At 37.9% G+C, this 22,851-nt stretch overlaps 1 protein-coding gene across 1 annotated transcript; it reads left to right on the top strand.

Moving 5' to 3' along the window:
• Positions 1-205: 205 nt before the first annotated feature.
• On the top strand, positions 206-20,719 carry LOC110384281 (zinc finger protein ZIC 4). The gene is made up of 3 exons (XM_021345503.3): positions 206-656; positions 4,771-5,632; positions 18,803-20,719. Exons 2-3 carry the CDS (start codon positions 4,924-4,926, stop codon positions 19,423-19,425), a joined length of 1,332 nt encoding a protein of 443 aa, XP_021201178.1. The 5' UTR covers positions 206-656; positions 4,771-4,923; the 3' UTR covers positions 19,426-20,719.
• Positions 20,720-22,851: the final 2,132 nt, after the last annotated feature.

The following is a 22,851-nucleotide window of genomic DNA, read 5'->3' on the forward strand; positions in this document are numbered from 1 at the left end:
ATCTGATAAAGCGAACACATTACGACACAAACACAAAGAAATTTTCTTCGTTATACCATCGTTATGAGCTCGTCGAGGTTCGTGTCTCCCTCTCTAACACCGCTCTAGCGAGCGCATCAGAGTGGGACGGGCAGACATCGACATTTCCGCGGCGAGGCCGGCACCATTGGGTGAAAAAGCTTACGGTGTCCCGCCCTTCTGGCGGCGTGCAGGGCTGCGTTGGCGCTTCAGGCCCGGTCCGTACAAAATATTTTCTAAGAAGCAGTATGTCGGCTGTGTCGAGGGGCGGCGACGCGGGAGCCCGCAGTCATGCTGAGAGCCTCAGCGGAGTCAGTGGACACACGTCGCGAACTCTTTCATCGTTACGAGAAAAAATCGTTGCGTGACAATTTGTCCAAAAAACTTATGTTACCAACGAGACCGCCTGTTATCGCAGAATGCGGCTGTGAAATCGAAACGAGATTGTTATAACGATGCGCCAACATCTGTGATAGTAATTGCTCTAGTTACATAAGGATACTGAAATTTATTTTAGATACATAAGTATATGTTCAGTGAAGTGTTTTGATATTTTCTTGTGCTAATAGATAAAACTAAGTGATTATTTTCATGAGTACATCGATTTACTGAAGACTGGATTTCTACTAAAACAACAAGTAAGCTTTTCCTGTGTTTATTACATTTTTCCTCATTCATCTTTTACACATATTTATAAATGTCCATGTTTTCTTCTGAATAGCATAATTAAATTTCTGATAAGAGACAATGGAGGTGTATGCACAGTGGTGTATATAATAATCTCAATAGCCAAAACTCTAGGCATACCTACCGGTATAATGCTAAAAATAAAAATCATGACTTCCCAAAATTGTTAAGCACTGAGTAACTAGGGAAGTTCCTGAAAATATCATAAGTGTTCGACATATTCGGGTCCCTGATATTGTTTTATACCTTATAGGAGTAGATCAATGTGTTAGCTTATTTACTTAGCTGTTTTCGGCTTTTACCAAGCTTTAATTCCAGACAAAAGTGGTATGTATGTAGGTACCTGTTATTTAATGCCTCAATAAAAGAAATATAAACAGAAACAGTACTAGGTAAACCTCATTGAAAGCAAGATAGGTTTTTATGAGCTTTATTGAAAATTCATCATTCGCCCACAATACAAGAAGACATTCATATTATGGACGAAAAAAGCTATAAGCATTGGTATAATGTTCCCATAATTGATAGATGCAGTTTAAATGAATTTATAATGAGCAGTTATTGCAATACGTCGATACAATGATGGTATAATTGCTCGTATATTGCTCGAATTAACATATTTTTTGTTCAACACGCCTATTCTGTTTATTTACGACTGACTATTTTCACTTTTTAGTAGTATCGTTATGCTTTTTAGTGTAGACCACCCCTAGAAGTCAGAACACTATCTGAAAACTGACTTATCTTAAAGTTTTTGTAAGTAATAAAATTAGAATTGACAATAATTAATATTTTTTGTTTTGATTGGAGTTTAAAATTATAAGTGCAAACTGTACTTAAAGATCTTGATGACCTTACTTTTGAGAATGAGAGTACTGAATTTCATGTAGGTACCGTATTGTCGAATTAAACATAGAGGCTCTGAGATTTATATCTCAAAAACCTCTATGGTCTCTTTATAGTCAAAGAATTATGTAGCCATGATCATTACAAAACAAGAGAAAGCATGGCTACGACATGTGATGATGAAAATAATCACAGCCTGAAAACCACTACTTTTTTACCTAACTGTGTCTGTATATTATAACGCCATATTTTGCCGTAAATGTTTAGTATTTATTTTAGCGAAATCTTCAGTTTTATATTTTTTACTTACTTATACACTTTTACACTCATGAACACACTTACCTTTTTATTTTTTTACTGTAAAGAGCAAAAATACAATCCGTTTTTCTTAATAATACAGTGTAATAAGCTGTATTGACTGGTTTCGTGGGTAAATAAAGGATTGTAAAAATCCTATCATTAGTACAAACCCATCAAGTTTTTCAATTATTTTCTTTATGGACAATTATTTCTTACGAACCGTTTTATTGTCATTTAATATAAATAGTATCTATGGCTATCAAAAGCTTCATAGGTAAAACATGACTTATTGATTAATATTGGGTACCGTCGCTTCATTTTACTTTTTTTATGTTCTTGCTAATTAGAAACAGTATTAGATTATATTTAAAAATGTTTTTATTTGTGAATTTATAACAAAACCATTCGTCTGTAACTATTTGCTCTTTCAGTAGTTTTACTCTAAATTATTTTAAGGCATTGAAGGATTCAATGTACCTACTTTTCAATTAGCAACTAAGTATTTGTTGCGTTTGAATAGCTGACATTTTGAACGGCTAAGTTTTTTGTTATAATAATAAAAAAACTCTGTGCGAGATCCATAACACTTGATTTCCTAGATAGTGAATTAGTACCTAATTTTGTTGACATTCTGCAACTAGGTATAGGCTTTTTCTGAAACTCATATTTAAAATTGCCTCCTTCCTAGGCAGACAGAAAGTACAAATAACCACATACTTACTTCATTCCTTCAATAACTTTCAAAAAAGTTGGGTTTATTGGTAGACTTGTTTATCAATAAGGTTTTGCATCATTTATCAAATCAAATCGAAACCTAACAATAAATCAGTATATAACATCAAAAGAGCACTTAAGTTAATAAAACTTGTTTAAAATTGAAATTCCTCAGTGCCAAATATTTTAGCGTTTAATGTGGGAAAGCCTCTTCATAAAATATATTTACGAGATTATTACCGTTTAACTATTTGAATAGTTCCTATTTAAAGCAACTAAGTTTCACTTCAAAATTAAAAGTCCTCGGTTATTAACGTCATAAAATCCGGGTTAATTACAAGTTATAAGTAGCGATATAATATTTAAATTATAAGTAGGTTATTAAACTACTTGGCAGGTGCTAACTTACAATTTATTTACCTAACCTGAAATTGTTCTATTTTCCTACTTATATCTACTTTGCATGTACATGTAAAATAATGTGATACCGCATAAAGATAACAAAATAATAATTTAGAAGTTCATACAATTTAATTACAATTTTATTATAAAACGGCTCAGGGTGCGGGTAAAATGTGGTTAACTAACAATAAAATACTAAAATATAGGTACCTAAACTATAAAGCAACCACATACAATACTTACTTATATCAAATTTTTATTTTTGCATAATAATATGGAAATCCTTATTTTAGATAAGGCTCTAAACGTTTTCAGTACCTATAGTATAGTAATCCACTTTTTGTATTATAGTTGAGGCTTTTACTAGTCGCAGCAATACCAATTAAATGCGTATGGAAGCTGCGCATGCGATGATGCTCGCATCCCCGTGAGCACATATACCTATGTATGCAGGCATTATCCGTTAAACTGATAAGCATAGCATCTCAATACCACGCTAATGTGATTATGACTAATTCTTTAAAACTGTAGAAACCTTCCAAAGACAGCTGCAAACCGTTACAAACTTACATTTTCCGTTCAAATACCGGTCAAAAGTTTTAATTTCAACGGATTAAGATGCAAAATGCTTTGACAGTTGATATTGATATAAAGGGTTATTTTTGTAATCCTATTAGTCCATGAGCGTCTGTTGAGATGTGTCAACCCATTGCTTTGTGGTGATGCGACCACACGGCGGGGAGCCTCGCAGATAATGTTCAGATTAGATGGAGATCTGAGGCACGACATTGTTTAACAGACTCAGGTAAAGCGGCCTGTCCCACTCAACTGTTAAACAATACATAAACAACATTATTTTCAAATAATGCGATTATGTAGACGCCCACAAAAAATATACAGTTGTGTTGATTGACAGTTCAAGTTACTGTAACGTTGGGAGTGATTCTCGCCATTGTAGGATTAGAGAACATTCAATTTTCCCACAGAGGTTCTCAAGAAACAAAGTCATGTAAATAAATTATATTTTAAAAGAACACTGATCTGACACAAATCACTACGAAATATATTTATGTCATGATGAATCGGTCATCTATGGAAAAATCATATTAATTTAATATTGGCATTTGAAAATACAATCACAATAGGAAGGTTAAATACTTCCTGACTCATAAAATATAAGACAACAAGGCGAAGTTATACCTCAGTCTCGTTCAGATGATATTTTGCATCACAAATAAAACAAAGAGCACCTTTCTAGGTTGACCTTATCAAGTTTTGATATTTTTGTTATGAGGAGGGCTGGTTTATTTTGCCAGCTATTATTACTATACCTTCGAATTAATTATAAAGGGATGTGAAGTTGGCAATAAAATGCCCGTCGTTGCACGCTGTCTACGATGAAACAGGTTTTATCATTCATAAAACTATTTTAATAAATTATCGATGCTAAACCTCGACCATAAAAGAGATTGGAGCCAGCCTAACAAATAAACTAAAATTAAATATACACGAATACAATCGAAATTTTTGTCTCAGGCGTATAAAAGTGTCCTATAAATTTACCCACAGTTTAATTTAATGTCCAAAAGTACCTGCTTCACATTTTTTTTATTATAAATAAATGTTCGTCGCCGGTTATGGCTGCACGAATGTATGTTATTATTTTGAGAAATGGTTTTGAATTTGTCTCGGAAGGTTACGATACTGCAGGACTCATTTTTTCATTTTAGTCGAAAGATTGGACCATTTGAATATTAAATGAGTAGCAGATTTTTTTATAATTAAACTCTTTATTTTCTACAGGTCGCCAAAAGCTGAAACTATTGAACCGAGGGATTATAACAAAGAGAGCGTATCGGCTGTAGTGAATTTCGCACAGCATCAGCAGCCTCGTTGAGCGTCGGAGACGACGCAGATTCCAGAGCCGTCATCAGCGGGGATAACCCCGCCGCGTGGATGGTGGCGGGCGAATGGGGCTATGCGCCGGCGTCGGCCACCCCCGCCATGAATGCCTTCCTCGAGACCAACCACGCACACCTCGCCTCCTATGGGCTGAAGATGTCGCCGCAGCCGGCGTGCGGCGTGGGCGCGCAGCACCGCGCCGCCGCGCCGCACCCGCCGCCGCCGCACCACCCGCCGCACTACCAGCCCTACCCGCTGCACTCCTACCAGCCCGGCTACCTGCGCGACTACAGCGGCTGCGGCGAGCTGTTCCCGCAGCAGCCGCTCGACCAGAGCTGGGACTGGCGAGGCGACGCCGTGCACTACCAGGGCGGCGCGCCTCCTCTAGTGCCGCACGCGCATGCGCACGCACCTCATGCCTTCCTCCGCTACGTGCGCGCGCCGCCGCGAAGGGATATGCGGTGTCAGTGGCTGGATCCTGAACAACCGCCACCGAGAAAATTGTGCAACAAACTGTTCTCGAGCATGCACGAGATCGTGACGCACCTGACGGTGGAGCACGTCGGCGGGCCCGAGTGCACGACACACGCGTGCTTCTGGCAGGGCTGCTCGCGAAATGGACGACCATTCAAGGCGAAATACAAATTAGTGAATCACATACGCGTGCACACTGGAGAGAAACCGTTTCCCTGTCCCTTCCCCGGCTGCGGCAAGGTGTTCGCGAGATCAGAAAACCTCAAAATACACAAAAGAACACATACCGGTAAGTTTAGTTTGTCTTAATTTTTCCTATTTTTTTATGCTCCATAGCTTAAGGTTGTTGTATGACTTTGTTACGATATAAAGCCTTGTTATCCTCTATATTCACTCGGAGGTACCGGTAAGTATTAAGTGACTCTGTTATCTTTGACAAAATTGATTCGTCATGCAGCGACCGAAGTGTTTCACATCCGGTAATCGTGTAGTAAGACATCAGAGCCATTCAACTGGACGAGCGTTGATCTGGCGAAACATTTGGATTCTCATTAATTCATAATGAACCGCCCCCCGCAGTCGGCAGCGCCTGCGGCTGACTGATGCCCACTGTTGCGATATATCCGAGCACCACAATAACAAAACCGACACAATGACAAGTGACACACAACAAACTATCAAAGAATATCCTTGTAACGCGATCTCGAGCACAAACAACGGAGCTAACGGCCATCCTATAAATGTCCACGTCGACTTGTGAAGTCTATTTCTCAGTAAGCAAGGACAAAAAGTCATTTAACTCAGGACACCATTTTTCAATTCATTACAAAAGTCGAAAGATTCATCTGAACTGCGTATGTTAGATAAAAAAAAGCGCTCGTAAATTAAAATGTCCAGTTGTTGGGCTGGGTGCTGGGTTCGTCGCGTCTTGTCTCTGTCGCACGCCTCGCCATTGTTATTGGTAAAGTATTGGTACTTAACTTTAAATATCGATTTTTAAGGGAACGGTCCAGGAATTTGTATAGCCGGCGTCGGGGACGAAGCCAGCTGGTTTTATGTTTTTTTTTCTTCTTCGTCAGTGTTTAGTGTTGCATCCAGACTTTTGTCCTGTGCCCCCGTCCTCTATTATCTCATACGGGCTTTTGAATAGACGAAACCTTTTTGTGGGGAAGTTTGAAGAATTGTTTTATGGGTGGTTATAAATTACTCCGAAGGTCGTGTAAAACCATAGTGAGCTGGGGTCGGCTGCCGATCATTATATATTTAATTAGCCCAGAGCAAATATATCAGGGTCTTTTCACCTTAAAATAGGTTAATAACGTATTTATGACAGACAGCCCACCCAATTTTAATGGGTGTTTAACAACTTTTGAGATATCTTCAATCTTGGCATCAGCGTTGGAATGTTAGGTTTGTTGCTCAATCTTCTTTTTATTTGGGTAAACTTAACTGGAACCCTATAATCCCGCCTGACACATATTTTAGTCCTGAAATGTGTGGTTTCTTACAACTCGGATGACTAGATCTGTTTGGTGTGATCGTTTGTTCAATCTAATACAAAAACAAAACCAAAATAAAGGTATTACCGAAATCCATTCTCATTTCAATTTCAAATGTATAATTTTATAGTATCAGGACAGACCGCGCTTGACTTTTAAACATATTGTTATTACTTTGGTAAACTGATACTCTGCTGATCAGTAGCTTGATTCAGTAAAATAAAATACATTTTATTTATGAGTTATTAAAAACAATTATGATCGAAGTAATTTGAGACTTACCATGACCATCTCTTGTAGGACTAGTAGTTAATGTTGTAAGTATTAAATGTTCATGAATTCATTAGAAAACGTAGTTGATACATGATGTGCACAATTTTCCATCGATTTATGAGCCATTCTGAAATCTAATTGCGAGCTTAATAAACCGATTCTTCTGTAGACATTTGTATAAACTGCAGCTTTCTGACAATACATAATCGATAGGTATCCTTAAACAAACAACATGCTTTGTTTAATTTTCCAACCTAGGCTTAATACAATATAAATAAATAAGGCGATAAATAAGTCTAGGTATTCTTTTAATAGAGAAAGTTATACATATGCAATTGTTTACATTAATATCTTTTTTCCTAGTAAAAGCCAAGCCACGGAAATTTTGAGTCGTTACTGAAAAACGTTTTAAAAGCGTCCGTATTTTATTTCCACGAATTTCGTCTCCAACTAATAAACTAATCATTGTTTAATTAATCACAAATCTTTATTAGGTACTAAAATATAGTTCTTGTTTCTTGTCGACGAGTTTTTAAGCCGCAGAGCGAAAAGCCGGAGGGTACATGAGCACGCGTCGGCGTCAAACCGCCGCCGGCGATTCCGCCCACTATCACCCAATCACTTTATAAAACACTTGATTATTACTAAACACCTCGCCAAATGATCCCTTCATTTATACATTTATTAACTGTAATTCGGACATAAAGTATCAAGATTTTGTAAATGGCGTAGACGTAGCTACGAAATGCTACGCGCTACGGTTTCTTTAAATATTAGATTACGCGTAATAAGCCGTATTTTATGTTTGCATTCACCGGTTGCTCATTAAATGAATGTTATCTCATAAATTGATGGCTAGTCAAATAGTCACAGGCCAACATGTGTTTAACGAGGCTCATAAATGCGTGCACACAATTTGAAATCAATATGTCTAATAAACTAATACTGGTTGCACTGCATTAAAATTCAATAGTTTTAGCATTGGCACTTCAACACCCGCTAGAAACGCAACCGAGGGGTCTGCACAATGCTCTAATGATGATACGATTCGACGAAGACGTCCCCCGGCCATCAAACGCAGTGCTCAGCTAATATGCCGTATAAAATGACGCTTTCAAAATATTTTGCAAACAATACGGAACCCTTCGGCGGGCCTGCGCCCCTGCGCCCGCGCCATTGTCGGTGGCCTGTCGACTGCAGCACTTGCGGGTACCGACGCAAACAAACATGTAATACACTCGTCAACATCAAACACTTCATATGCTCAGGTTACTGTTTCATTCACTACTTCCTACTTATACGAATGAATGACGGGTTAAATAAAACGTTTATTTTTTACAAAAACAATTGCCATTGGCTTTTGAGGAAAGTGATCTGTGACTCTAAAACACTCCTTGCAAATACATTTATGTAATGCAACCTACAAATGTAGGTAGTGAAATCGATACATATAAGCGTTTTGCAAAAAAAAAAACAAATAAATTAACTATGTATGACTTATCACTATCAAACATGTTTTGTTTTCGACAAATTGTCGAAAAAAAAACTTATCAATGTAAATTGAAGTTAAAGAGGTGCGAATTGCCTAACAATAATTGAAAACTGCTGTAGTGTTCACGGAAGAATGTTCAGTGATTGCAATGCAGTCGATTGCACAGGATGAGCTAGTCATTACATTGTAAATACCTAATCAAAGTTGGAACTTTAATAGATGACTATTATTGCCTGTAAGTTAATTAATTATTTTCAAGTATTTATACCAACTTACTCATGCGTTTTTTGCAGTTGTTACTAATGATTTAAAAGTTTACATTTCACGATCAGGCTAAATTACTTAAATTACTTATTTCGTTTGTTGCATAGAATAATTACATATTTCCTGTATTTCCGACCATATATAAATATAAATACGATCAACAAATGAAAATATAAATAATAATAGATAGATTATAACCGAGGTAATTAAAAAGCAATTCTATATCTTATCAAAAAAAGTATCATCATCTCTATAAACGAGCCTTGTACATAGAATCGGCCATTTTACGTCCATATGATAATGTTGTAACCCTATAATAGCTGGATGCTTTTCAAAGGTGCCTATATGATCCGGGACCATCTGCCCCGGATTGATAAATTGTATAAAAAATGTTCCCAACACAATAGTAAATGCGTGTGTGTGAGTTACCAGACAGTATCAGAGGGGATTTGATATAACCAGTATTTCTAAAACTTTCCTTCACTGTCATCGGTCAACGTATTTTTAATGTTTTTTATTGTCAAATGTTTTGGTTACTCCTCAAAATCTGAATTTGAAATTGCAGTTTTTCATGTAAACATATTCCTAAATACAATGAATGTGGAAGGAGTGAAGCTCAGTAATATTTCTTGAAATTCCATAGAAATCAATTACTGTATTTATTATACTTTCTTGTCCCGTTACCTTCATGAAAGTTAATTAACTACTCCTGAAACAATAAATGTGTTCAAACAAACGATAATTTCATGGGCGTGGCTAGACCTTGTCGGTAGCAACATTACAACCCTCGGCGCACACACTGACACGATGACACACACATGCACACGTGCTCAAATCTCCATGACGTGTACACACACTTGCTACCCCACACCGTACCAATGATATTGTACACATGTAGACAATGAGAGCGTTAAGCGCTTTATTTTTTTATATCTTTGTCAAATCGCAACCTCCCCTCTTCGCGTTGACACGACGCTGAAGTGTCTACACTCGCCATTGCATATATTGTCCCGAAGTACACATAACATTGATACTTGAATTTCTGCGTTTTTCTGGAATAATATATTGCTACACAGCGGCGTCAATGAACGACAAACACGGCTCTACTTTATGTGGATATTAAAAAATTGCGCGTCCGAGCAAAGACACGTTTTGCAGAAACCCGAGCATTCCTGCAACGTGAAAATTGTTTTTATCTGTTCGAGAATTTCGCTAAACGTCAAAGAGATAGTGAATCGAACAGGGAATCGGAGTGCGAACAAAAACACTTTAACCACACCACGATACGTGAATCGGAACGCATCGGACTGCAACGATTCTTGCTGAATTCTATTAGACAGGATTAAATGCCTTCACGACAGCGATGGCTATCAGACATCACTAATTTGAGCAATTATTAGTTCATAGACAAAAACACTAATTGGATCGGCTGCGGCGTCAACGTGTGTGCAGATAGTTATCATTCGAAAGGTGTCATTTCAACAAACTGCTCATGCTATTGATATTTTTCATTATGCTCGTTCTGCTTTTGACAGCCTGGGTAAATACAATTATATACGACTGTAAATGACTGAATCACGATTCGGATGAGATGAAATATTGACATAAACATAACACAGGTACAGTTTCAAAATAGTATGCTACGTTTCGATTTGATTCATAAACAATTCGGTAATGAAATTATATCTTAAATTCGATCAGGAGTCCGTTGTTCAGATGAGATAAGCATCGTGAGCGGGCAATCAATCAAATAGATCGGGCTGTTTCACCTGGTCTCGACGAGCAGCTAATCGGGAACACATTCGAACTATTACCAATATCCGTCCGACACGCCCTCACCAATCATTTAGTCATGGAACATCCAAGACATTTACTGACATCCTTATTATTAGGAAATCGTTTTATTTACATTATATTAACAAACAATTTAGATTTTGTTTAGATTCATAACCCTTAACACTTATCTCTTTTATATGCCGTATTTCACGGCATATTAGTAAAATCAATGCGTTTTTGTAAACGTTCGAAACATAGACCTTATTAGCTACTTATCTGATGTTAACTTTTTATAAGTTCCTGTTAATTTATTGCCTGCTTATTTATAGCTCCCATCACATAATGTTACAAAAACATACTTTCAGTTTGTAACATCCCTCTATTTTATAGGCAAGTTGTTTTGCCATGTGTTTGTAACACAAGTCTCGGTACCAGGATAACATAAATTGTGCGCGGTTGCTACGTAACAATAGCTTGGAAGCCGCGGGAAGCACTAGTGTTGGCCTGCCTACGCCTGGCTGCCTCGCCTGCTCCAAGCCCTCACTATCTTATGACAATCGTTTCTTCTGACACTTTACTATCTAAGCGCGCATTTTATACTGACTATGTTCTTTTTCAAAGTTTTTGTATAAATTCTTTCAAACGTACGTCATCCAATTATTAATTTAGCAATAAACTATAAAACGTTTGTTAAATTAATCTAAATAATATACCTCAAGGAACTGTCTACGTCATCTCTTAATTTATGCAATGCAGTCTTGCACTTATTATAATATTAACAGGCTACCTACTCGCTGTATTTACCTTGTCGATTCTATTAGGCAACACTGACTTAAATAATTCTATTAGAAGCCGAGCGAGTAGGTTTACTTATTCATTACTGAAGGCTAAATTGTTTGATTCGTAGTGTTGTGCTTTTTAGCTCCCATCAAATAGGTGGCTCATTAAATTAAATGAGCTATCAGCCGTTTTCAATGCGTTAAGAAAAACATTTTGCGCTTTGAGGTTCGTAAGTGTGCGAAATTCTTTCGTCTTGTAGGGCGAACGCGGAGGGTCTCACTGCATCATTCATGCGTTTTTTCGCCGACACCTCACTCGTATCAATATGTATGGGAGTGTGTGATATCGCCGACAGCACGGCTCAGACAAACACTGAACTATCTCCGATATTTATTTTCACACATCGCTCGAATCTGTAGTAGGTAGGATATTCAACGTTTTCTTAACGACTACAAAGCGAGCCACCTCCACCTAAAAATAGAACTTCTGACTCAAACTGTGCAGCAAACAGATTCAGTCTTGATCGCAGGTACTAACTCACAGTGATCGCATGAAAGCTATGCTTGTCATATTATTACAGCACTCCTTTAAATTGCACCTGTGGTCCGTGGTTTGCAAAAACTGACTGAATAAGCTATGTTTGTGTCGACAGCCTTTAGAATTCCACACATTTAACACCGCTCGCGAAAAAATCTCGATAGAACGCATCGACAGAATCAGACAACAATCGAAATGTTAACACGACGACAAAAAGTTGTATTCCAATGCTTTTTGGAACACTTGAATCTTTCAAACGATACTTAGTTGTTCGAATGTTTGTTACCTGCAAGGATATAATTACTTCAAAATTAATTCAAGAAATTTCCTTCAGCTAACAAAAACTCATTCTCGTTAATCCCAAATGTATTCTGCTATCTATGTGCGATCAGTTGCAAAACCACAAACAAATCAAAATTTTGTTCCCAAAGGAATGTCTGGCGCGCATAGAATGTGGGCGCGTCCGAAACAAAAATTAAACACGTTACAAATAAAAACAAAACAGACTATTAATATTCGTTAGAAATATTGGTTTGTCCCAAAAATGTGCCCGGGGGCTGAAACACGATCCGGCGTGGGTGTTGAGTGGACACGGCCCGAACAAATACATAACATAACCGATTTATTGGGCGACTCGCGTACGACACGCTGCAAAATTATAATATTTATGATTTGTGAACATATTAATATTCATGGAGCAACTAACGGCTGCGACAATAATTGCAACCTTAGCTAAGTTATCCCACAGAATTTTGTTTACGTTATTAATATTTTAATTAATACTAATAAGATTTTGGGTTACAAAATATTTTATGCAAGATTCACTTTTACGCGTTTTTTCGTCATTAATGAAAACACATAAATAATTTCGGTTCTGTATAACGAGATGGTTACCAACAAACATTAATAATTTTCCCATTAATAAATTGAAATACAAATCAGGTCCATACTTTTGCCATTGAATATCAGTAACGTACGGTAAGGTCTCCACTATAAGGCCGAATACCAAGAAATGCGATACCAACAAGCTCAATTAATAAAACGATTCCCTTGTGTCCACGACGTATCTTCATTTTCTCGACATTACTCTTATTATGAACTTTTGGAACGTCATGCCGTTTTATATCTGAATTGATACATTTGGAAATTACTGTTAATGAAACATTTATGATAATCAATTTTACAATGATAGTTTTGTTTTTAAACTAAAAGAAAAGCTTTTTTCCCAAACAATGATTTTGATCAAATGATGATCAACATTATGTAATCACATGATCTAGCTCCATTTTCAGCCATTTTATAACTCTTTGTAAAGCAATCCCTGAAAACAATGTACTAAAGTCTGACTGTAGTAAGACAACATCTCACTTCGACTTCGACTCCCAGCAACAGCTTCCAAGGATTTTGATATTAAAATTTAAGTTCATTTTATTAAAACGCTCGCGTGCCCGTCCATCTCTTTGTAGATTTTAACGCATTGATAAGTTATCGCACATCTTGTGACACGACGCAGCATCGTTGACGGCGCCTACCTTAAATCCCGCAGGTTATTGTACAAACATTTCTTTTATAGCTTTAAAGTTATCCTCAGCAGGTTTATGAGGTGGAAAATATCGTAATCTTTCATTAATGTTACTCGACCATAATCTTTCGACTTACGTGGCTGTGAGCTCCTTTTAAAGGTTTTGTCAACTGCATAATGTCTGCAAAATGTGAGTGCACGTAAGCAAAACAGCATTTTCTGTTTCTCACGTTTTATAGATGGAAACCAAATTAAATAACCGACATTTCTGCAATAAATATAAATTGTTAATCTTAATATTAAAAGTATTTTGATCAGATCTCATTTAAACGTGTACGGAAAATATGAATTAGTTTTTTACATCCGCCTAATTTTTTGAGAAGTCAAGTTTCTGATATTATTTCTTGTATTTTTTATCTGAGAGGAGCGATGATGCCGGTTAGGGCTGTCAAAACGCTTGACGTAAGGATTGACGAGCGTGCCCTGTGCCTGCTTAGCTGTTTTGTACTTTTTTATGTTCAGCCTTGTACAATATTGTTTATCTACAAAATCGTCTGGGAACGAAATGATCTAAGCTTCGATGAGAAAATAAGTAGAGGTCATAATAATATTTCTCAACCGATGTTGATACGTTGAATTGAATTACATTCTGGTACTCAGATAAATTAAGTTGGTATTTTATCTAAACATTGATCAGTACATATTTAGAATTCAATTATGAGCTACGAGGATATCTTTAGAAATACATTTTGTCAATGTGTTTGCGTTGTATTTCAATCATAACCCGAAATCGATACAGACAAAATTTAATGTTTATGTGACAACTTGCACATTTCTCCAAAAGCTCTAGATATAATTTTCTAGTCCTTGTTGTGCACTCTCAGCAGATACCTATCAGAGCAAGACGAATGGTGTGCTCACACTCGCAGACGGAACAATGGGAAGACAGTTTAATTCACGGGTGCAGCCAGACGGGGAAATGTGCCATTATTTCACCTAACCCTAGAAACGACATAAAAATGTCAAGGTGTAATAAATTACTAACGAAACTAGCAAAAACGTTATAAGATCTAGATGGTATAGCTGCAATTACCTGTTTCATTTAGTACTATTCCTGGCATTACAACATCGTGAATTGAATTCGCAAATAGTTATTGTACGAGTTATGATGACAGTAAATGACTTGTCCGACACTTATGGCAATACAAGGATCAATTAAAATGGTTATTTTATTCAGTTCGTATTTTTAATTGGCGCAAAATAACAAACAGTATTAAATGAGGTTCAATGAGTGAATTATTGTAATAGGTAATGAAAGCGGCCGGTCTCACGGGCCGTCGTCGTGAATCACGGGGGTACTCCAGCGCGACAAAAAAGGCCTCATACGAAGCCTGGCCAGAGTGGCCAGTGCTCGCTCCATGTTCGATTTTCCACGAGGCTTCGACTAACCTGCGCGTGCGCATTTGAATGTTATATCAGTTTTAATTTGTTTTCGTTCACGGGCGCTCGCCGTCCCTGTTCCTCCCGAGCTATACGTTTTCATTTTAATTTATATTTATCAGCGAGATGTGACTGTGCAGTTTGTGGCCCGTGTTGTTGCTACATTTACTATTATATTTTTATTGGGATGCTTTTGTATGAGTTGGCAGATATTTATCGGGTATCGGAACATTATTCGGTCTGCTCATAATCGTCCGCATAAAGCACCTTGTCACACGGTCGTTGGGCGCCGAATGCGCTCGCCCGACCCCGAGTATTCTTTTTGTGCTCCCCGCACGAGGGCCCGTATTCTCTGAGAACTGGAAAAAATGAAGATATTAATATATCTTTCTAATTCGAAATACGTTTCGGATAAAAGGTACATCATAAATCATTATGCACGCTGTACGAAACTGAGTTTAAATATGCGAGAGAAAACGGTTTTCGGGGAAGTGCCATCGATGTCGTCAATCAGTCGTTATTGTGACACACTAGATACATTGAAATACAGATAGTTATAGAAATATTCTTGAAAAGCTCGCTAGTGTTCGTTGTGTTCGTATTCGAAATGTTTTAATTGAATATTGTCGGTGTTCTAGATATGGTGTATTGAATGTAGCGATTAGTATTGTGGGTCAGAAAGAACATGGCGCGTGGTCATGTCTGGCGCAGCCGGCTCGCGGCCAGGCGGCTGTGTCAGCAATCGGCCAGTCATCCGCCGCTTATTAGCCGCCTCTCCATCTTACATTGAATTAGCTTTGATATGTAACTTTTAATAAAGATTGAAACAAAGCGCGGCACACTTGCGCTTAAAGTGATGATTAATCTTATTAATCATACCACGAACATTAGAGATGTATTAAAGTCTAAATCAAATTGATAATCTGCTTAATCGTCTGTTATGGAATAACTAAATTAAAAACCAAAGGAATGCATGGCACATTACGAACTTCCCAAGAAGATAAGTAAGTTAGAAGACGTCTGAGATTTACACCAAACTCCGTGGTATCTTCATTATTAGCGTTGCGCTGATTTAAGATAATTCAGCATTAATGTCTAATGAATATGTTCAAAGCAACAGGTGCACGGATATCATGTGTCGCCCAATTATTATTTCAAGGCGATGACAAGCCCGCGGCAGTAGTCGGCGGCCACTCAAATGATAAACACTCATTTGATGACACTCCTAAATCGCGTTAAATAGCGTTTTGTATGACAACCTTTTTGTTCTGCAACTTGATATCCAGTGTAAGATTGTTTTTTCTCCAAACTCACCTAAAGCCATTTACCACAATTTGGGTGCAAAGGCCGCGTGTGTCTGGTTACACATCGCCCGTGCTATTTCTAAAAAGCTTGTTTTCACAGCGGAGCGCTCTTAAGTAGCGATTTGAAACTTAATACCGCAGAGTAATTCGGGCTAGGCGGTGTGCCAACTGTGGATTTGTTCGTGCTTTACTTGCGGACCGTTTAATGCTATTAAAATTGACTTAACCTAAAATCGGTTAAAATCACTTCTGAAGCGTCGATTTTCTTTTCAATCTAAACATATGTTTAGTATAGTTAACATTTATATTGATTCGATCATTCAAAAGAGTTGTTTTAGGAAAAAACAGGAGATAAAGTTTCACATCGATAATAATATAGTAACAAAAAAGTGTCTCCTGTGGGTGATACAGCCGTTTAAGATAAGCATCTGACCCTAGCCGGTGTCCCGCCTCGGAACGCGACGAATTCACGAAGTGCATTCCCGACTTGTGTTCACTTTGTTTTTGTTTTGACACTAAATGTTCAAAGAAGCCATTTCAAACATGATTTCTGTTTACTTGGCTATTAATAAACTTTGTTCGTGGAAACATAACATTCAGTTCCTTCAACATATTTCAAGCTTTCATTACATTTTTGAAAAAATCTCTCTGTCGACGAATTTATTCCATTCTGCAAAATTTTGCAAAGCTTTTTCTAAAATTACTGATTCTAAACGTCTTCCATTCCTTATCTAAGATACCACCCTCTTACGCCACCAACGGCGCGTGCGCGGAGATGCATCAAATTATTACTATTTGTGGTTGATCCTTTTTTGTTCGACAGCGACGGAGATGAGACGCCCGATTAGTAATTAGACGGGCGACACATGTTTTGGAATCTTTTATCTCGTATTAGCCTCATTAGTAGAACTGAGACGTTTTTATTGTTCCTCATCATGGTGCCACCGTGATTTTTATTCCTCTATTGTCTTTTGTTTTATTTGGCTGGTTTGTGTGGATAGTGGTTTGTTCCTCTAATCTTCTTTATTCGTATTTCATACATTGAAGATTAATTTGCAAATATTGACAGTTCGCATTCCTCATCTGAATTGGCACTATTCTCACCAAGTACGCTAGAGAATAGAGTACAAATATTTGTAATGGAACACTGAATAAGAAAGGAAGTATCACTCCATTGAAAACGTGCGATCCGTTCATACTGTATACAAAAATTGTGGTAAGGGAACGCCTAAAGAGCTCTATTATTGTAGCGTTAACAGACACTTGAGATTAGCATCTGTGGCTCCTCAAAAATCTTCATATTTCAAACACAATGCGCAGGATTACAACCGAAGAGGTTTATTTGTAAACACGACAATATAATAGTAATGCTACATTGTGGTGCGGTCACCAAACCGTCTGCCTACTTGTAATGTATTTTATTGAATATCATCTCATACGATTCGGTGAACTTGTGAGGATCAATAGTAGCTAGTTGGTTGGTAGCGCAAAAAAGTGAGAAAAAAATAGGGTCATCCAGGTATCACGTACGAGAAAATGCGTGTGATTTCGTATTTGACTGTATTTGATTTCAGACTTAATGTAATGCCAACTTTGCCTTCAAATAATTCGTTGGAACGTCTGAAACAATTTCAAACCAATTCAAACAATATTCCGTCATTTTTTTAAGAACCCCCATAGTATTTTTAACCCATGCATATCCATGGCATTTACAAACAAGTCAAAAGTTAAGCAGGTAAACCAGAACATTTATCCTGTAAATAAGATACCATCGGTGTGATAACAGCATTCTGAGGAGATTATCACCATTGTTCACGTTCATCATCAAGTTATCAGGAGTAAAACGGATGTTGAGCTGCTATTGTCACAGCTACACGGCTTATTGAAATGTCAACACAAAAATATATCATTTGTCGTAACAATAAGGTTGAAAGTGCCATACGGCCTGCTACTCCAGGCTTTGTTACGGGAATGTGACAAAGTCGTCTTATAAATATGATTTATAGCCGTGTTAAGTATCCCGTGCAATTGTTGTGAATATTTATTTATGCTCGTAAACTATAAACAACGAGCAAATCTGGTTATTTACGACGTGATTGGACATTCGCGTACTTGGATGTGGTGGATGTTTTTCTTAACTGTGGATTTAGTGGCGGGCGGTTATCTAATTGCCGACGTGCTCGCTTATAACATGACCAATGTCTATTTTTGTACGTGTGTGCATACATAACTATGTTTTGTTATTATAATCATTAATACATAGTGCTAGATACATGTGCACTGCCAGTTCATTGTTTGTTCACGGTTATGTGCAAGTTATTCTAATAAGTGATCATTACCAACTTTTTAAGGATATACTTATTTTGGATTATCCAAAGTTATAATTTGTAGATCTGCTTAATTTACTTATGCACAAGTGAACATTTTAGCATCCTCACTGGTTGCGCTTGTGACAAAAAAGTGGTCCAAATAAATATAATTTATAGTTTCCTGTCTAGTTAAAATTTTACAACTGTCTAACATCTAAATATGTGTGTATTTTACTTAAATGGTGTTTTTTTTTTGTTATCAGGAGAAAAACCGTTCAAATGCGAGTACGCGGGCTGCGACCGACGGTTCGCGAACTCCTCGGACAGGAAGAAGCATTCACACGTGCACACATCAGACAAGCCGTACAACTGCCGCGTCCACGGCTGCGACAAGTCGTACACGCATCCCTCCTCGCTGCGCAAGCACATGAAGGTGCACGGAGCGGCGGGCGACGCGTCCCCGCGGTACGACAGCGACGGCGACGACTCCTCGTCAGCCGGCAGCGTGAGCGTGACCGCCGGCGCCGCCAGCCCCGCCGCGCCCCTGCCCCCGCCGCCGGCCCCCGCGCCGCAGCACCACCCACACCACCACCCCTCCATCACGGACAAGCTGGAGAGCCTCAACGACAAATACCTCAACCCACACGACCAAAAGTCGTACGAGCGACCACCCGCCCCGCCGCATCACAACCAACCTCCTCATCTCACTAATATCGGAGGAAACGGTGTGATGGACAACAAGCTGGGCTTCGGCGGCCACTGGACGCAGTTCCAGCAGCCGGCGCCGGCGATGCCACACGGTGTGCCCGACTGGTGGTGCCCTACGCAGGAGTCCTACCACCACCACCACTTGATGCACCATTCGGGCGCGGCCGCCGCCTACTGACCGCATCGCGCTTAGCGAACTCTTCATTCGACGAATTAACCAGTATTCAGCCGACATGAGCACCAACAATCATACATGCATGAGTTTTGCTTGTTAAGGTTAGCAAATATTTTGATTAATAGATGATTGGTACTCGGGAGCGTGTCTGCAAAAGACGTGGAATGAAAAGTTCACTAATGCGCTCCGGAACAGTATTGTTTTCAATGTGTTACGCTTATTATAAATCTAATTAGTCCATAGTCAATCCGACCATTTCTAAATCATCGCCAAACGTCAGCCGTCCGAGAGATATTTAATATTTGGGTCTACTGTTAAGAAAGAGTTATTTGAAAGCGTGGTGACAATGTAAACTGTGAACAATAGAATCTTATGTCACAGGTTCTGTTGTTTGCTGTAAAACACTGAGTTGTAAACAATGGCCGCTATTTGAATGCTTTACAGCACGTCATATATTTCCTGTAAACATTTTAACGATGAAAAGTGTCTTATTATTTTTTGGAACACGATTTCTTTATTGAATAAGTATTGTGTGTTGGGAGCATTTGTGATGTCCAGGGACACGATGCACTGGGCACTGTACAACAAACAATTTTGTCAACTTACTGCAATTGTTGACAGTGATTTATTGTAGCCTTTGTGTAGAATAAAGATTCGTACAAACAGATGTATTGCTAAATGCGAACCGAAAATAATTAAATATTCATACGTTTCAGCTTTACACATAGATAATTATATATACAGTAAACTTGTTATAAAATACTTTAAATTCACTTATGAACAGGTATATTATAAAGAGGCAACATTGTCGGCGACAACAGACGTAGGTACTACTAATAGCAAATATGAAACGAGACTTGTAACATAAAATTATAATGATCAGCATGGCCAAAGCACCGAAGTCTAATAAAAACTACGATTTTATAGGTTGTAAAATGTATGTAAATTCATAGTTTTAAGTTAGATAGTACGCTGTAAAATATATTATATTTAAGGAAATGCCCAGTGATAGTAGAGATAAGGGTTTTATTTCTTTGTACATTTCACACAAGTGTTGCTACTTCATCGTGCTATGGACTCTTCAACTATATTATGAATATTTATATTGAACATAGTGCTATTTTTTCACGGACCGACGTTTTAGATAGTGAAAGAAGTTAAAAGTGTACCTATATTATTACCTACCTATTTGACTGAGAAAACATTACGTATTTTAAGTTATTTTAAGATGAAATTGTTGTCTTTTCTACAGCCGTGTAAATAGCAAGAAATAAAATAAACAAATATTTCGATTTCATACAGCTTCCTTTACATTGAAAAAACCTTTTTTCCCTAAATGCCGCAATGCAACTGAAAACTATTTGCAAAGTTTTAGATATTCTTAAATTCTTCATGTTGGTAGTTTCTTAATGTGCGTCCTAATAAATCTTGAAAATATTTATAAACTATTTTCAATTGCCATGAAAAAAGAAAACATTAAGTAAAATAATTACATATTACTCATGAATTTAAAATGGCACTATAATTTGTTAACTTTTTTAATGGTCTATAAACTAAAGAGTCCGTAGGTATTCCAAATTCGAAGGCAAAAGATTGATCACTCCAGTCACGAAATCTAAAATGGAAATCCAATTCTCGCGATCATTTCGATCGGATTCCGATCAAAAAACCTAAGTCCGTGACGATACCCACAATAAAACACCACACAATAACAAAACGAGGAACAATCATATTCCAAAAGAGAATTGAATTTATCATTGAGAAGAAACGAGAGAAAGAAATGATAAATGATCCAAAGGGCATAAGCACCGTCGAGTGTGAGCGAGAGCGCGATACTATTCGATTCGACTTTACTGTCCGAAGGGATGATTTATCGTTTCTCAACAGGGATTGGCCGATCCAGTACTTAAAAGATTTATAGATCCTTATGGTGCAAGCGCGGTAGGAGCGTTTTCTTATTATAAATCTCACTCCTGCGCATGAACTCGCGATTGCCTCTTTAGCTGTCCGATGGAGAAATTAAAAAATATGTTAACATATTGCGGTGGTGGAGGAATGAACCGGCCCGAGTGCACCAAGAACACTGCGGGTAATTGGCTGGCTAAGTTAATGCGCCGGCGCACGGACCCACGCCGCATGCGCTGCTCGTACTGTTCCCTACAAATAATTGATTATGACATTAATACGCATTGTAAAGCGTGTTTTATTTTACTATCAATTGGAGTCTGAAGCATTTCGGTATAAATAATTATTGAGCGACTTCTACAAATGTGTTCGGAAAACTTTACATTCGATGCACTAATCTAAATATCTAACCTAGTCCACCGCAACCAGCTGAAATGGCAGCGTTAATTTCGGTCGGACTACATAGAAAAATAAAAATTGTGGATATTGTTCTTTAGAAAAATGTAGAGCTACTAGGCTAGTGATCAGGATTTATTTTTAAATTTGTAGCAAACTTTAAGATCTAAAAAAGGAATAACGAATAAAGTTCGATGCGGCTATAAACAGAGCGCTAGTGCGCAAGTTTATTGGCAAGGGTGAGATATTGTTATGAGGGCCGGGTAGGCCGGTAGGAGCCCCGCGTGCATCCCCAGCGAAGATAAGATCTGCAGCCTGCCAGTGACACCTGGCCCCGCCCCCAGCAGCCCTCGACACACGGCAATCCCCCTTTTTTGTTTACAAACTAAGGGCCGAAGGTATTCATGTTCAAAATTCGGATAATTACCGGTCAAGACTATTATGGACAGTTTGTTTGTAATGTAAATAGAAAAGGTAGACAGCTAGCTGAATTTGAAGTTGAAGATAATGAATTATGGCTTATTTTATAGAATTCACTTCTCAAACGATGACTCATACGATGAAGCTGTAGTAAATGGAAGCAAACCAAGAGGATGCTAGTTCATCATAGAGGTAGAAGCGACAATCACAGTCCCACAAAAACCTCAAAGGACCCAAGGTCTGAATAAAAATTGCAAATGTATTCGACGAAGGTGCAAAAAAGAATGTATGGTAAAATACAATAGAGTTGGAAATTCTAATACATGCAACCCGGGCGGTCGTTTTTCGTGTGGCCCCGTTCTGTAAGGACTGAAATCTTTATTTATTAGAATCGGTAAATTATAAAAGCCCAGTGTTTTATGTCTGTCGCATTGTTATTGACGTGCTACAAAAACCGCCCGGTGGACCGATAGATTATAATTGGGGAGAGAAATTAAGCTATGATTCACATTCATTTGTTTTTGCTCCAGGATGAGGTACAAGAAACGCTATTCCGATACTAGATATTGCCAAAACGCTGTAAACAATAAGGTGGTATTCACTGCCTCCAACTATAATATACTTCAAAATAATAATTAAAGAATTTTTCAATTACCTATACATCGCAATTATCACAAGCATACTGATAAAAGAAACAGCTATGTTCCA

The sequence above is a fragment of the Helicoverpa armigera genome, chromosome 5 (assembly GCF_030705265.1).
Source record: "Helicoverpa armigera isolate CAAS_96S chromosome 5, ASM3070526v1, whole genome shotgun sequence".
Taxonomy (NCBI): Eukaryota; Metazoa; Arthropoda; class Insecta; order Lepidoptera; family Noctuidae; genus Helicoverpa; species Helicoverpa armigera.